The 15,953-nt window shown below is 37.5% G+C and overlaps 1 protein-coding gene and 1 pseudogene across 6 annotated transcripts in view; one reads left to right on the top strand and one right to left on the bottom strand.

Moving 5' to 3' along the window:
- The window catches only part of LOC145479257 (uncharacterized), a 4,970-nt pseudogene extending 3,812 nt beyond the window's left edge, over positions 1-1,158 (bottom strand).
- The window catches only part of LOC145479127 (putative E3 ubiquitin-protein ligase HERC1), a 304,004-nt gene that overhangs the window by 221,009 nt on the left and 67,042 nt on the right, over positions 1-15,953 (top strand). For 5 of the 6 annotated variants that reach the window (XM_081457396.1, XM_081457389.1, XM_081457421.1 and 2 more), the window contains exons 46-55: positions 4,253-4,406; positions 4,778-4,838; positions 5,858-6,058; positions 7,185-7,309; positions 9,419-9,493; positions 11,688-11,812; positions 12,329-12,391; positions 12,977-13,394; positions 15,243-15,341; positions 15,780-15,953. In XM_081457396.1, coding sequence (XP_081313522.1) covers positions 4,253-4,406; positions 4,778-4,838; positions 5,858-6,058; positions 7,185-7,309; positions 9,419-9,493; positions 11,688-11,812; positions 12,329-12,391; positions 12,977-13,394; positions 15,243-15,341; positions 15,780-15,953 — 1,495 coding nt within the window. The remainder of the gene's footprint in view (positions 1-4,252; positions 4,407-4,777; positions 4,839-5,857; positions 6,059-7,184; positions 7,310-9,418; positions 9,494-11,687; positions 11,813-12,328; positions 12,392-12,976; positions 13,395-15,242; positions 15,342-15,779) is intronic. The other variant, XM_081457404.1, reaches the window with a different exon arrangement.

The following is a 15,953-nucleotide window of genomic DNA, read 5'->3' as shown; positions in this document are numbered from 1 at the left end:
TGGTCCTGAATTTTTCCTGCTGGGTTTTGCTTCGTTTAGGAAGACGCCGCTAGGAAAACCAAGTGGTTTTTTTTGCATACGCAATATCTTGAAAACAAAGTGAAGCTTAGTGGAAAAACTATGGGACATTGCTAAACATACCTAAACAAAACTGCATGCAAAATTTGGAGCGTTTTCGACAAAGTTCACTTTTGATTAAAATAATCAAACACCCTTTTCCTGCCGAGGCCTTCAAATAAACAAAGCCGGGCCTTTGTTATGATAAACAGAGCCGATCCTTTGTTATAATAGCCAAGCCAAGCCTTTGTTATAAGTCAAAGTCTCGCCTCGGTTTATCATAACAAAGGATCAGCCTACCCCGACCGCAAGGACTTTGATTTCACTTAGAAACGAGCAAAATGTCAATTTCATGCAACGCATAAGCTCAATGATGTTGATTTCAGGTCTAAATAGGTTAAAATGTTGATTTCACATGAACGCGTGACGGCAAGGATGTTGGTTTCACTTAGAAACCAGCAAAATGTCAATTTCACGCAGTGCATAAGCTCAATGATGTTGATTTCAGGTCTAAATAGGTTAAAATGTTGATTTCACGTTAACGCGTGACGGCAAGGATGTTGGTTTCACTTAGAAACCAGCAAAATGTCAATTTCACGCAGCACATAAGCTCAAAACACTACAAATCATGCCAATTTGAAATAAAATCAACGCAACCTGGATCACAGATCTATGTTACAATCGATCGCTACTTGTTGGCCATTATTATGTTTAAACAGTCTAGTTACCAGTTCGAGAAACGTCTGCAGAACGTGATCGCAATGCATGCTGGGAAGGGTCTTTACACCTTGTGCGCGGGAAATATGGCGGTCGATACAAGACAAATTTTATAAGTCTGAAACCAGTTCTCGCTTTCCAAACTTTGACGCTAGCAACGCTTGGCAATTGGGCCACGACTCAGCGGAGGGTATTTTTCTTGGGCAAGAACTGCTCTTGGACTTTGCTGCCTGACTCAATCTGACTTTGAACACCAATAACACAATTACGGTATATCAGCTGCCTTTGAAGTTTCAGAACACATTTTGATTCTTTAAAACGTGCTGATGACTTACGGGTTTATCGAGACTTTATGATGCCTCTCAACCACCAGGCAGGCATACAAGGTACTTTAAAACAATGCTTAAGATATAACTTGACAGAGCTCTAATGCGGCACATCTCTTTTTTGTTCGATGTATTTGGTTTCACACTCGATCGATTCACGTGTTGTGTTCACGTCACAAGAACCAATGTAAACAATCTGTTCCCAGATTTCTGCTCTATATATGCTGTGAGATTTGATTTTGTTGTCATACACTATAAACAGTCTGCCTGTTTGCTATTCAACAAATAAACTCCTAAAGACATGACTAGGGAAAGCCAAGTATTTTTGCATATGTTATAACTTGAAAACAAAGCAAAAACCAGCAACAAAAATACAGGGCCACGTTTTTCTATTACATCGAAGACCACATGCAAAATTCAAGCCCTTTCGCAAAAATTTTTTTTTTCACCCAAATCGTCACTTAGCATGGTTTTACACTCACCCCTCCAATTATAAGCTACAAAATAGCAATGCTCAGGCTTTACAGGCTTGCTGCTAGAACCTTCCAGTGAAATGAAAGAAGAGAATCCAAAGTCATTGAATTCAACATTAGATTAGTTCATGCCTCAATGAAGCATGGCTTGTACAGAAGTGAACAATTTAGGAAATGACAGTGACATTTTGATATGGTTTGGTTTTTGGAGAAATTAACTTGGCAACAAGTTGGTTCTTTAATTTTTATTTTTTTATTTATTTATTTATTTATTTTTTTGCCTTTTATGGATTAACATTGTTCGGTTGATGTTGTAAAATAATAGTTATATAGACAATGGGGTTCTGGCCCACCGCCTTACTCTAGACCCAACTGCGTGGCCCATGGAGCCCGTCCCTACCGCAGTGAGTCCCTCTGCTCTGTGCACCAGATACATGTAAGGCTAGAGTACATACTAATTCACTTGCTTCAGGTCAACTTCCTTTGCATGAAAGATCATGTACGTCAATCATTTTTCATTCATGTAGCTAAACCGTGATATATTTCAGGCTTCCTTTGGGTACACATATTATTGAAAGATGATGCAAGAACAGCAATTACCACACCCATATATTTATATAGAATACCTGTTAAACATTGTGTACACTGAAATATACTCAGAGCATGATGAAAGGCACAACACGCCTGGCTGGCACATTCTTACTTCTACTCACCTCTTTGTTAAGGGTTGCTTGGGGAGCTTTACAAAAATACACCTGAGACATTTAATTAAGGGCTTGGAAACTGTTGCTGCCCTATTTGTGGGAAGAGAGTAAAGAATAGTTGGGATTGTCTACAAAGTGAGCTGCCGTGACTGTATATTCACCTATGTCAAGGAAAGTGAGTGCTCGTGGAGCTTTCATGGGCCCGAGCATGATCCAGGCCGCGCGAGCAGCAATGAATCAGCAATTAAACAGCATGCTGAGTCCACGTATCACAACATCCACCCAAGAGATGCCCAGATCCTCAAACGCGGCTTTTCGTGGAGTCGTGGCACTCAACTTTGGACAGCACCGCTGTCAACATAAGGAAACCGCTCCCTCACGCTTACTTATCGTTGATTTAAAAAATCAATAAAACAACAGCACATGGGCTTGTAGTGCGAGTAATAACAAACTTAAATAACACTGATGAAGGTGGGCAGAAGCCACCAAGAATTCACAACAGAAAACAGCAGATCAGATAACAAAAACCCAAGAAAATAATCGTGCCCTCTACAGGGATATCAAAAGTAGCTTGCTGCTTGTGAAAATCACTATCTACTGTACAATAATGTACTTCTTGATCTTGACAAAGGACTCTACTGGGAAATTTACTAATTGTTTTGAAAGGTATGGTAAAATCAACACCTACACCAAGCATAAAGCAACTTACTTAAACACTTTGGCAACCCTGCCTATTCCATCTAGGGCTTTCTCAATGAAATAAACACACCAGATCTTTTCCAGGTTTTCATCAGAAACATCTTGGATGAGCCTATTCAATGAGCATTGAAAAGGTGCCAGACATTACAGTTGACATGCTTAGGGATGGTGCCTACTTTTGTTAGTACCCTCACGTTCTGCGCATCACGCGTTGCATCACGCAAGGCGTGGTTTAAAATTAAATACACCACAAAGTACACAACTAAAGTGAAAGCAAAATTTTCCAACTTGATTTTTTTGATTTTCGTACTTGATTTGTTACCAAATCAAGCTTAACGAACCTGTACTTAAACCAGGAACTCCAGAATAGCAACATATCTCTAATCACTAACTGTTAACGTCTTACAGCTGAAAAACTAGCTGTTCTCTGTCAAACATCATACTGAAATCCAACTGTAAACATGTAACTGCAGATGGCGTAGTGGGCGCGCAAAACAAGGGTGTGATACGCAAATGTTTTACTTACTGGGGAGGTGACAGGAAAAAATATAACGGACACCATAAAAGTTTCCAAAAAAGATGATAAACCTTAAAAAATGTGTGGTTACCCCTACATTTTATGTTATGAAATGGAAGTTGCAAGCCTATTCAACATGTGATTAGTTTCTAGTTGTGAGGAAAAGCTATTTAGACTGTATTTAGCTGAACAAAAGGATGGCTGTTAAGGAAGCTAAAAGCATTGTTGCAATGATTTTGTTATTAAAAACATACCAAAAATGGTTTTTATGTTACTATTTACCATGTAGTATGTGTTTGCTTTTCCATATGTAAAGGGGAATTCTGAGGAAATCTCTGAAGAAATATCCTTTCTTTCTTTTTTCAAAAAAATACTGATGTCAGCATTTTTGTTGAGATTCTAGGCTAAATATCTCGAAAAAATGCGTGGTTCTAATCTGGCGCTAAAAAACCTTTGTATTTAGTAGGCACTGTAGTTAAGGTGATGCATCCAAGAGATCAGCTGAAGGAGAAATCTTTCAGTGCTTAGATCTGTTTGTCAAGTTTCATTAAGGAATCCTTTGTATGGCTTCGTACAGAATCATTTGGACAATTATGGGACAATTTGAAAGAAATTTTAAGTCCCTTGTTAAGCTTGTGTCTAGGACCTCCTAAGCATTAATTTTTCTTAATTTTTGTATGTAACACTTGAAGACTCGTCCTGGTGTTGTGTATTATGTTGACTGTCTTCATGCTTGTCTGTTCAATTTGATTTCAACAGTGGACTTGATGAAGTCATCCACATTTGGAACATGTCATCCAAGACACATAACATTTTACAACAGACATGTGTTTTCCTTTCTTCACACCACAAAAGTGATGATGAGCAATTCAGGGACAATACTGGTGAAGAAATGGGTCATGTTTGCTGGAATGTAAGAAATTCTATGATTTTGAATGATTTTTGATTTTTTCCACCCTAGTAGCATAGTGCCACTCCAGCCCGTCAACACAACTGTGCTCCACCAGCACCCCTTCCACTAATTCCCCCTCTACAATTATCCTTCATCAAAACATATTACCTTTTGCAAATATAGAATGGTCGTACCCAGGATGAATCATGGTAAAATATAAAAATGTTCTCTGGATAAAAGTATATAAAAAACGCAAGCTGTAGTGAACTGAAGACTGTTTAGTGAATTCTATTCTAAGGCTGAGTTTTTGACTAGCTTTCAGTCAAGTTGAAGATGAAATAATATTATTTCCAACAATGTGCTAAACCAATATACTCTCTGTGACTTTCTAGGCCAATGGCAAACTTCTTGCTGGAGCAATTAACAACCTGTTAAATATTTGGACCGTGATAGGTTTGTTTGAAAGTTTACTTTTGCTAAATCATGTAGAAGGTTTGTTGTTTGTGTGCACCACTATTGGGTTAGTTCACATTTCACATTGTTTTCCTTTTTTAACATTAACTGTTAAAGTGGTACTATGATGAAAAACGCATCGTTCCTAACGAAGCCATTTTAAAACATGAACAAGTAGCCTGCATGAGAAGAAAAATGCTGTTTACTATTTTCAAATATCTCTTTTCGTTCCTGAGATACTCAAGTTTTTAAAATATGCAAATGAGCAAAGTGATGACGTCATACACTCAACCAAATTTTCATCAGATATGATGAAAAAAGATATCTCAGCCAATTTGTATCAGAAATGTTTGATTCTTTGCAGAAAGATTCTTCTAAATTTGCTCCACAATTCGAGCATAACAGTTTTGTTACCATGGCAAGATACTGGGTTCCAGACCTCCTCAATATTAAAGGCATTTCTGGCCACCTTTGGCATTCCATTTTTGTATTTGCAAATGGTGCCTCATACGCACGATCCAGCAAGCATATAAATATGTTAGCTCGAGTTCGTGGCCTGTTTTTCGAGCTGAAAATAACTACTAACATATTGAAATCAAGTGGGTGGGAACTGGAAAAGAGTGAGCTGCCATGAGAACAGAATTTTTTTTATAGTCGTAGGAGTGTTTTCTGTAGAACTATTAGCCTACCAAGTTTCAATGGTCTGCATTGCAAATTGGCCAAGATAGCTCTATTTTTATACTTGATATGATATTGGGTTGAGTGTGTGACATCATCAGTCATCTTATTTGCATATTTTACACATGTTTCAAACTTAAATATCTCCGGAACTAATGCAGATATTTGCAAATGGTAAACGGCATTTTTATTCCTTCATGGAATTCTATGTGATGTACTTAAAAAATCAAGGGGTAAAAATATGATCATAGTACCACTTGAAATGACATGCAAGAATCCTTCTCCTACTTTATGACGTTCTACTTTTAAAGGTTAAAGCCTTTTACATCATTTCGTTTTAGATGGGCATTGTAATCTGGAGATTCACCCTCATCACATCACATGTTTAACATGGCCTGTGTCCCGTGGATTCCTGGAAAGTGAAGTTGGAATAATGGATTCTCTGCTGGTTGGAAGAATTGATGGCTCACTAGCTGTTGTTGAGGTGTACGATCGTAATTCCTTCACAAGAGTTGAGCTACAGTGGTGTTCAAGAGAAGGAGGTACATATACCTAACATCCTAAGAGATAATAAGTGATCATGCGTTTTGAACAATAGATGGTTTTCACTGCCACGCAACGAAAAAATAAATCGAGAACTATTCAGTGGATAAAGTCAAGAAATTTTAATATTGTAGGAGACAGGTAAAGAAGACACTTCTCCAAATTTTGGGTCTCTGCGTTTTCCCAAACTTCAGATATTCGTCAAAATGTTTTGCGCAAATTTACAGAGCCCAGTATGGAGCCACCATGTTGGTGGAGCTCTGTGCTCCACCAACATCTGGAACTTACTTTGGCTTTCTAGGCGACTGATTACCTGAACTGAACCAACAAACATTTACACAAGCACTTTTCCAAACACTTTAACTCCTAAAAAGGCTAAAAATCACTAGATGAGTGCATATTTTTCCACAAATGCAATCGGAGTGGTATGTCATGCACCACCATAACTCTAAACTTCAAACGGCCCTGGTTTCCAAACAAAGCACGCTATTGAGCTGAAAAGTTGTAAACAGATATAAGTTTAGATCCCCTTATGCCTTCTGAAGATAAAAATTTTCGTGGCTCTTTAGTTTTGGATTTTGGAATTTGATGATGTCACGTGAAAACGATCTATAACCGCTTACTCAATCCGCTGTAGGAAAAAAAGATGGCGATTGGTACATTTACCCATAATTCTTAGCGCAAGGAAACTTAAACAACGCTCATAAAAACATACAGGAACGTTGTAAAATCTTCAAACCCAGCATACACAATGTCGATAGAACGTGGATATGTGCTGCAAAAATATGGCTTTCCTTGTACTTTTCGGGCTGTATTAAGCTCGCATGGTGTTGTGGTAAAATGTACAGCCGCCATCTTTTTCCTACAGAGGATTACGCAAAAGTAAAATGGTGAAATATCAACATCTCAAGTAGTGAGAAAACCTAGCTGTGTCATTGTTGTAACTTAGGTTGTTTTCCAGCACTACACTGTTGAATCTTCAATTGTCCATATTGTTAGGGTATCTGTTCAGTAATAATCTGTTATAACATACTGGAAACATATTAAATGAACAGGTCCACCTTTGGGTTTTAAGCTTTTAGCATTGTGGCAAACACTTACCTTTGTATGTGTATGATTTTTTAGTTCCAGTCTGCAAGGCTGCATGGTACGATAACAGCAACTGTTTTGTGGCTGGATTTATAGATGGTGTTATCTGCTTAGCAATGAAAGACCCTAATGACCAAGTTAAGATCATAGAAGCTCATAAGGTAAGCACATTCAACAGTATTCGCATTTAAAAATGTTCACACAGCAGGGATCCATGTTCGCAGTCTTTCGATCGTCCGTGACAACTAAAAATCATAAGGACGACCAAAACAATACGAAAACTCGTCCGCTGGACGACTTAAGTTTTACTCTACCAGAAAAATAAAAACATTTCCTAAATTTTCTTATGAGTTCTCATCATTCTGACCATGTGTCATCCATTTGGAACTTTTAGAAAACAGAGAATGATTTGCAGCTTTCGTTGGCAATAAAATCATCATAAGGACGACCAAAACAATATGAAAACTTGTCCGCTGGACGAGTTTAGTTTTACTCTACCAGAAAAATAAAAACATTTCCTAAATTTTCATATGAGTTCTCAGCATTCTGACTACTTGTTATCCATTTGGAACTTTTAGGAAACAGAGAATGATTTGCAGCTTTCATTCGCAATAAAATTATCATTAATTTTTGGTAATGTGATATTCTCCATGAATGAAATCAATGCAGGCTGAGTTTTCATTTTGCCAACCGCTGATGCTCTGTACTGCATCTGCATCCTTGAAAACACATGGCACGATGGCATCAGCTGTTTTAATCAGGATATGGCGTTTAGTGACGTTACCTCTTCAGAAAAACAAGCCAAATATGAGCAGGAAGAGCGAAAGCCTCCCTTTAAACCTTCATGGCAGTGAAGAGGCTGATTTTCATTTGTACCTGGATTTTCTGTGTCCGCTGACAGCCGCAACTACGGACACGATCTCTGACATGTACTGGCAGTTGAAGACTGGTCGCGTGAAAATAATAGAAAAGTAAACTTTCAGTTACATGCTGGTCCAATACCATTATTCTCTAGTGAACGGGCAAGTAAAATTTTGCCAGGGCAAATCTGTCATCTGGTATACTTACCCAGCTGACAACTTAGAGAAAAAGCCAATATGGATCCCTGGTACAGTATTGTGCAAAGGTATTGCAAACAAATTTCTACAAAATTGATGTGTTTTCGAATTTTCGTGGAAATGTCGCATGAGAAGGGCTATTTTTTGTCAATATTTCGCACAATTTTGAAGGGAGTACTCCACATGAGACCTCCCACCTCCCATGAATTTCCGTTTTTGCCGTACAATTGCAGCACATAATCCATACGACTCGAAATATATCATAAACAAGAGACACTGTTTCATCGCGATGTCCAAACACTGAGAAGGGAGTTGAAAATAGGATGTGCAGCAGAGTATTTTTGAAAAAATTCAAGGTGTTTGGATAGCTGATAAAACAATGTCTCGAGTGTTTGATATATCTTCTCAATCAAGACAAAAACTAAGGAGTAAGCAGAAAAGTAAAAGCATCAAAATCTATACCTATTAAGACCGGGTATCCAAACCTCCCTCATGGTTGTGATTTTCTTTGTTTTAACTTGATGAATTATTAATGAGTTTGAGAATATCAAATCGTTGTGCATTTTCAAACTAAGTATCATTTTTTTTACGTTACACATCTTTTGAAATTCTGTCCACTCGCAATCAGCTAAAAATGGTTGTCGCCTGTAGGGCATTGAGCAACAACTTCAGGAAACGAAGCTTATTTAGCTGGGAAATGCAGTCAAAAAAGACTGCAAGGTTCACGGTGGCCATATATGCTTATGGATGGCTTGAAATAGATGCTACAAAACAAAGATAAAAGCTTAAGTGTGTATGCTTGTTCTCTTGTGGTATTAGAGAAGAGGGACATGAAAAAATCGCTCTGTTGAAAAACCCTATTTGTGGCCATTTTGATTACTAAACCTCAAATAAAGGATATATCCTAGTTATGCAATGCCTCTCGAGTGGTATACCATCGTCCATGGAATAAGTCCATCTTTTTTGTAATGTGTTGTAATAAATAGATTTATTTGAAAGAAACCATGGAATACTCTCTCAATGTCGTAGGAACGACAGTGTCCCACACAATCAATACAGTGCATGATGGGAAGGTTGAGTGTAATAATAAAAAACAGCTTTCCTGTATTCTGATTGGCTTTATTTTCTATGGCATGGTATATTTTCTGTCATAGTTACTGTATACTGTGACAGGTTTTCACTCTGTACATGTGTATGTGTCCTGGTGTCTAGAGTTTGATCATTGGACTTCAGTTTGATTCTAAAGGAGAGGCATTTGCTTCCTGTGCTGAAAATGAATGTGTTAAGGTAAAGTATCTGTAGAAAACAAGATTAAGATGTTAACTGAGTAATTAATTAACGAGTATATGACGGAGATGCTTTTATTTGCTTGATGGAAACTTCTTGAGATCACAATATGGGAATATAAAAGATATATTGTCTTTTCACTTTTTAAACAGTCAACAGTGCACTGTTTATTGTTGAAAGTTTGTGGTCTTTGTGTTATATGAATGTGTCACGTTACAAGACTTGATTTTATTAATTTTCAACAAACAGAGTAGCATAGCATGACTGTTGTGGTGTTTTAACCGACATTCATTAATAAATTCTTTTCAGTTTTTATAATTATCAGTTTTGATGTTACAGTATTGGTATTACCAGTACACAAATTCCCAATCACTGGTGAACAAGTTGTGATAATCTTCACAGCATTATAAGTTACCATAACAATGAGGCAATTAATTTTAGAGCCGTTTTTGAATCATAAGTACTTAAGGTTACAGTATACCTTCAGATCGGCAATTTTCTTCAAATTTGGATTTTTGGTTCAAACTAATGGTCGAAGAGTAATCTCTAATTTCTGAAAACAAAATTGAAAAAAACCTAATATTGGCGGAGAAATGGATGTTTTACGTTATGGCCGGAAGTAAAAGTTCCCTCTTGATTGACAGCCCTATAACGTGTATGCAATCAACCGAGACTACCTTTCGCGGGAGTATTACCGATATGGATACCACGAATTGGCTGGCTACTCAGTTAATCAGCATTGTTAATCCAAGCATTTTTCGTATTAGATGCAATTCTGTTAAGTTATAAGTGAACATGGACCACGGAAAACTCCGTTTACCAGTTCGAAAAAGCGAAGAATGAATGAAAATACATCAATGAGTGAAGAAGCGAAAGTTGGCCTCGCGGGTGAAGCGACGGACGTATCAAGCGGGCAAAAAGATCGAGTCAAGAGAAGAGAAAGGTTGTGCAAAATTTGGGAACTCGACAGCGATAACAGCGATGTTTACAGTGACTCTTTTGTTGAGATCGATACCGATGAATCGTCTAACTCATCGAGATCCACTGGAATATTATCCATGCACATTTGCTCTGCCGCGCTTTCTTTTGTTTGTTCTCGTCGCCCAGCTACTCTAGCGTTCGTATCCTTTTTCGTCTTCCCCATTTTGCCAAACCAGCTTCAAGAAAAACCCAGCTGCAGAAAAATTATCTCTCCGCCTTGAGCGCATTGCGAAACGGCAAGGTTTTTTTGCAGATTCACGCGTAAATTTCACCGCGAGTTAATTGGTAGTAAATTTTCCAGGCGCTGATTGGCTCAGTGATCTGAGAACCCAGTTGAAGGCGTTTGTGGGCGGAGTTTGTTTGCGAAGCAAGATATTTTTCTTAGCGCTGTTTTCTCGGATAAATTTTTTCGCTTGAAGCAGACACTTTACAGAGTTACAACTCAAACGGAATTTGTTTTTTTGCCCTCAAATTTGGACAGTAGCTAGATTAACATATAAAAAACAAAACCGTGTCTGCGAATTGTTTATTTTGAAATATTTTTTCTCCGAGAGCGATTTTTGTACGATCACTTCACATTTTTTAAATCCTATTTCGAAAATGTTCTGTAACTTTTTACTACAATTGAATATGGAAAAACGCAGACACGCTTTTTTAGCGCTTTTTGTCCTGAAACCGAGGAAAAATATAAATTGGCGAAAAACAAAATTCGCTTTGACTTGTAGCTTCCAAAAGGTGATTAGGACGCTTGCATTTAGTGGCCGTGAAAAAATTGGCAATTCATTTTATTTCAAAAGTTTTGGTATGGTTTGATAGCCAGCTCTATAAGCTTTAATTTGATATAGGGGCTTAGGTATCTACAGCTTAAACCGGACGCGCTGCATCGCTTGGACGCGAGACACCCCTGAAGGTATACGGTAACCTTAAAGCTAAGATTAGGGTTTTCGTAATTGGTTAAATCGTTGCTATGGTAATTTATTATGGCATGAAAATTACCGTAACTTGTTCACAAATGATTAGGCACCTGCGTGAAACCAATATTGTAACATCTGTGGATCTGTCTGGTGGAAAGTGCTGGAAACTGTTATCAGCCATCTATGTAAACGTTGAATGGTATGTTGTGTTACATTATGTTACGTTACGTTACGTTATGTTAAGTTTAGTTAAGTTAAGTTAAGTTGTCGTAAGTTTATTTATCTTTTGTCATTTACAGATATGGTATGAAGTTGAAGAAGGTATTCTACTCAGGCATTCTGTGGAACTTGACAGCTCTGTAATATCGTGCTTCAAGTGGTTCAGCAATTCTAATGCAACAAACACTTCATCGTACCTTGCCATGTAAGTGCCTGACTGGATTGGATCATTGTACAGCACTTTATGTACGTGGGGTTCAATCTTGGACCTTTTTTACGAGTGTTAGCTAGAGTAGCATAGCTAGAATGAGTTATAGCAATTAGTTGGGGAAGAAATAATTCACTCGCTCGCTTAGTCAGTGAGTTGATAGGTCGTAAAAATTTTTTGGTGGTAATTCCGCAACCAGGGTATTTCCGAGAGAACCGACCATTGCGAACAGAATGGCCACCAAAGCGGTAAAATGATTTTTCGCGTTTGGAGTCAAACAAGGGCCCCCAAATTAAAGATTATCTGGTATGCAACAAAGGTGGTTGTTTAATTCGACCCATCAACAGCTTTGACGGCAGCTTTTACCAAAACCTTGCCAAAAATCACGTGCGAGGGTTTCACTTGAGAAGTGTTTTTCTTCTGCAAAGAATTATTTCAAATTTCCATATCTTCTCATTTGTTTTATATAATTACTTTACTTTTATTTCTTGAACATTTTGTTTCCTTTATAAGTGCAAATCATCCCTTAGTAACTCAGAGAAAAAAAATGCTGCCCACACCAGGATTTGCTTTCGTGTGAGTAATTATTTCTATCCCCTGATTCAACGTTTATTAGTGCAATAAAGAAACAAAGATGTTTGTAATAACTCGAGTCCTAAGGACAGAGACATTGATATCGGAATAGCGCTCGACTCAATAGGGAAACTCTAAGGGAAAGGAGACGTACAATAAATGTGGATTTGGTCGCATGTGAAAGAATTAAGTTGATTATAGTTATTTATCTGTAAAGTACTGCCTACATAACACATTCAGGTTTTTGTCAGAACTCATTTAGGTCGTAACAATCAAAACAGCTCAAGCGTTCCACCTTAATAAACTTAAAGATTGTCTGTAAATCAGTGATTGCTGTTAAATTTATGCTGTGTCACACAACTGTGACAAACTCCTTAGAATCTTTTTAACCTCCCAAAGCACTGTTTCAAATATCACGAGTTGGATGAAAAAGCCTTTTGATTTGTAGTTTGTTTTGTGATGGCTTCAGTATTACATATATCAACCCTGCTTAGAGGCTTTTCTTTTGGATCAATAGATTTTCATCTTTCACAACAATAATAATCTCGTAATTATTGAAAAGCTTATTTCTCCTCTATTATGTAACAGTGGAAGCACTGATGGATGCATAAGTGTGTGGTATGTTCCTCAGCAACCGGACAAAGAAAATCTCTCTAAGATGGTCAAAGCATTTATTGTCTCTGAAAGACAGTGTGGTGGTTCCACCCTGCAGTCAAGAATTGCTGCTTTAGAGTCAGCCAACTTGCTGGGGCTGTCAAGAAAGGGAGGTGAAGAGGACACTGGAAAAGATCGGAGGAAGAAATCAGGCATTGTCCAAATTATCTTTAAGTTTGATGATGTTTTGAAATCATCTGAAAAGCAATTTCCTGTTAGCGACAGATGTGTTAGTCTTCTATTTAAAGCCAATGGCCATAGTGGTTTGGTTTCGTCCTTGTCCTTCAATTCCAGTGGAACTTTTCTGGCTTCTGGCTGTGATAAAGGAATTCTTAACATCTGGGCCATTCAGGTAACCAATGCACAAATTCGTTTACGAATCACGAGAGGATGTTTCAAATAGTGACGAATTAAATAAATAATAAATAAATAAACAAATAAATAAATAAGTAAGTAAGTAAATAAATAAATAATAATGACTTTATTGGATAACACAGTTAGTGATAAAACCAGTAGTTCTCATCATGGTCCTTAAAATCTTCCAAACAACTACAATTACAAATTCAATAGACAAATACAAAGAAAAAATACAATTGAAAATTCATTAAAATGTCTACCAATAATAAAGTTGTCTATTCTAGAATTCCGATCTTTGTATTTCTTGAATATTAGATTTCTAAATTTACAAAGGGGAATGAAGCCCCTCGTGGTACTGTCTTGATTGCTAGTGCCACTTGCAAAGAATGAACGTTTGCCGGTCTTGGTGTTAAAAAAAGGAGTGGTTAAGTCCATGTTAATTGATGCCCAAGTTGTGTAATGATGTCTGTTATTGGCAAAACGAATATAATGGTTAAAGTAATCAGGACACTTCCCATGGATAATATTATGCATAATACACAGTTTCCTTAACTCTATTACCAGTATGTCACCAATGGGGATCCAGCCTAACCTCTTGAAAAGGCCAACTGAACTTTCATAGATGCTAGCATCTAAAATTACCCTGGCACAACGTTTTTGCATTCTGCAGAGCCTATTTAAATTATCAATCTTAGTGTTTCCCCACACTGAACAACAATATTCAAAGATTGCATTAATTAAAGCATTGTATAGCAATTATCTAAGTGACAGATTCAGGTACTTTTTGGCTCTTTTAAGAAGACCGACCCTAGAATTTAACTTAGTGATCATGTAAGCTATATGGCTATTCCAATTAAGATGTTTATCTATCTTCATGCCAAGCAGCATTTCGTTGACAGCCTCTTCGATTTCAGTGCCTCGCAACGAAAGGTTGAGAATTGGGTTTGTGCAATGAGAAAGCTTTTGCTTGGTTCCAATAAGTAGTTGTTTTGTTTTCTTCGCAAATTAAGTGCAACCTGAAGCCTCAACCACAAAGCAAATGAATACTCCTTTTTTTCAGTTACCTAACACTTGGTACCTTGGTGGTGTTACAAATTTATGTACTTCCCAGTAAATATAAAAACTATGTTTAGAAACTGATCTGAAAAGGTTTTATGATCTTATAAAATATTAAAAACTAAATTGTCGGCACACTTTCTATTCCTTTCATCAGAATTAGCTTGAAACAGTGTCACTGCATGCATAAACAGTTTTTATTTGTCGCTGTCCCCAGGGATGCCGAAATGTAAATGTTTGTTAATAGAGTTATGGTCTTTAATGGAATGCAAAGCTTCCAGGAAAAGGCATTCTTGCCTATTGCTTATGTTCCTTTGTAGAATTATGATTTTCATGATCCGATGTTACGGCGTGGTGCCTTATTGTGCTTTCCTTGTTCGACCTCGTGCCCAGCTTGTTTTTTCTGTACCCCTTCCAAATTCCAAGATCTCTTACTTTCTCCGACATTGGTTAAGTCACATGTCCTACACGTAACCTTGTAAACAATTATCACAAGGCGACAGAATGTGTGCCAAAAATTTAGTTTTTAAAGTTGTTATAAGATCATAACACCTTTTAAGATCAGTTTTAAAACTAGTGTTTTAAATTAACATGTTCACTGATCGCTCAAAATGACATTTCCCATAAATGTTCAGCTAGTTTCAGCCGTGTACCTATTAGATACTATATTGACCTTTTCTTGGGGGAGAGGGGATCTGTGAGTGTTACTCCAGCTTTTAAGGAAGTAATTCTACTCAGTTGCGCTGAGTAGAAGTTTACTATCTATATTTTTTCATTTTATCTTCAGGATGGTCTGGTGGCACAAACATACCAGAGAGACAGTCAACTGCTGTCCCTTGCATGGACGTGTGCGCAAGGCGTCACAGCTGCCTTTAAAGGGGATAATGTATGGTATTGTTCTGTTATATTGTGAGCAGTTCACACAATGATCGTAATTCAGTCCACACACATGTACAGAAAACCAATTTACACTGATGATTACCTCGATTTGGTCGATGTCATCATTTGATACCACACAAATACTCTGTGGTTAATGCACTTTATTGGAACAAAGCAGGCAAGATCCCATTTGACTAAGGTGGGGTGGCACAAAGAACTTAAACACATTCTCAAAGTTTTGGCCCACAGCAATAATTGTTATCCTTCCAGTTTAATATTGTATAAGTGTGAAACATTGCCTCTAACTTCTAGTGTCCATGACACTGCCGCTATTCCCATCCATACTTCTTATATCAATCAAAATTCAAAATCATTGTTCCAATTTGTTTGAGGTAAGAGGTAAGGTCTTTGGCACTTACTGCACTTTTTCATCTTCCGTTACCAGGACATAGTCTTGGTGCAGTTTAACGAGCAAGTGTTTGATAAAAACCGCTTGGTGGCCTGGGCATCCGGAAAACTAAAGCAGCATGGAGTTATGGGTTTAAAGGAGGCACCATTTTTCTGTGGGCTTCTGGAGAAGCTACCAACATTACTACAGGAGCAATATTCATTTGAGAAG

Source organism: Orbicella franksi, chromosome 1 (genome assembly GCF_964199315.1).
Source record: "Orbicella franksi chromosome 1, jaOrbFran1.1, whole genome shotgun sequence".
Taxonomy (NCBI): domain Eukaryota; kingdom Metazoa; phylum Cnidaria; class Anthozoa; order Scleractinia; family Merulinidae; genus Orbicella; species Orbicella franksi.
The sequence above is the reverse complement of the archived record's forward strand: the minus strand, read 5'-3'. Positions and strand labels throughout refer to the sequence as shown.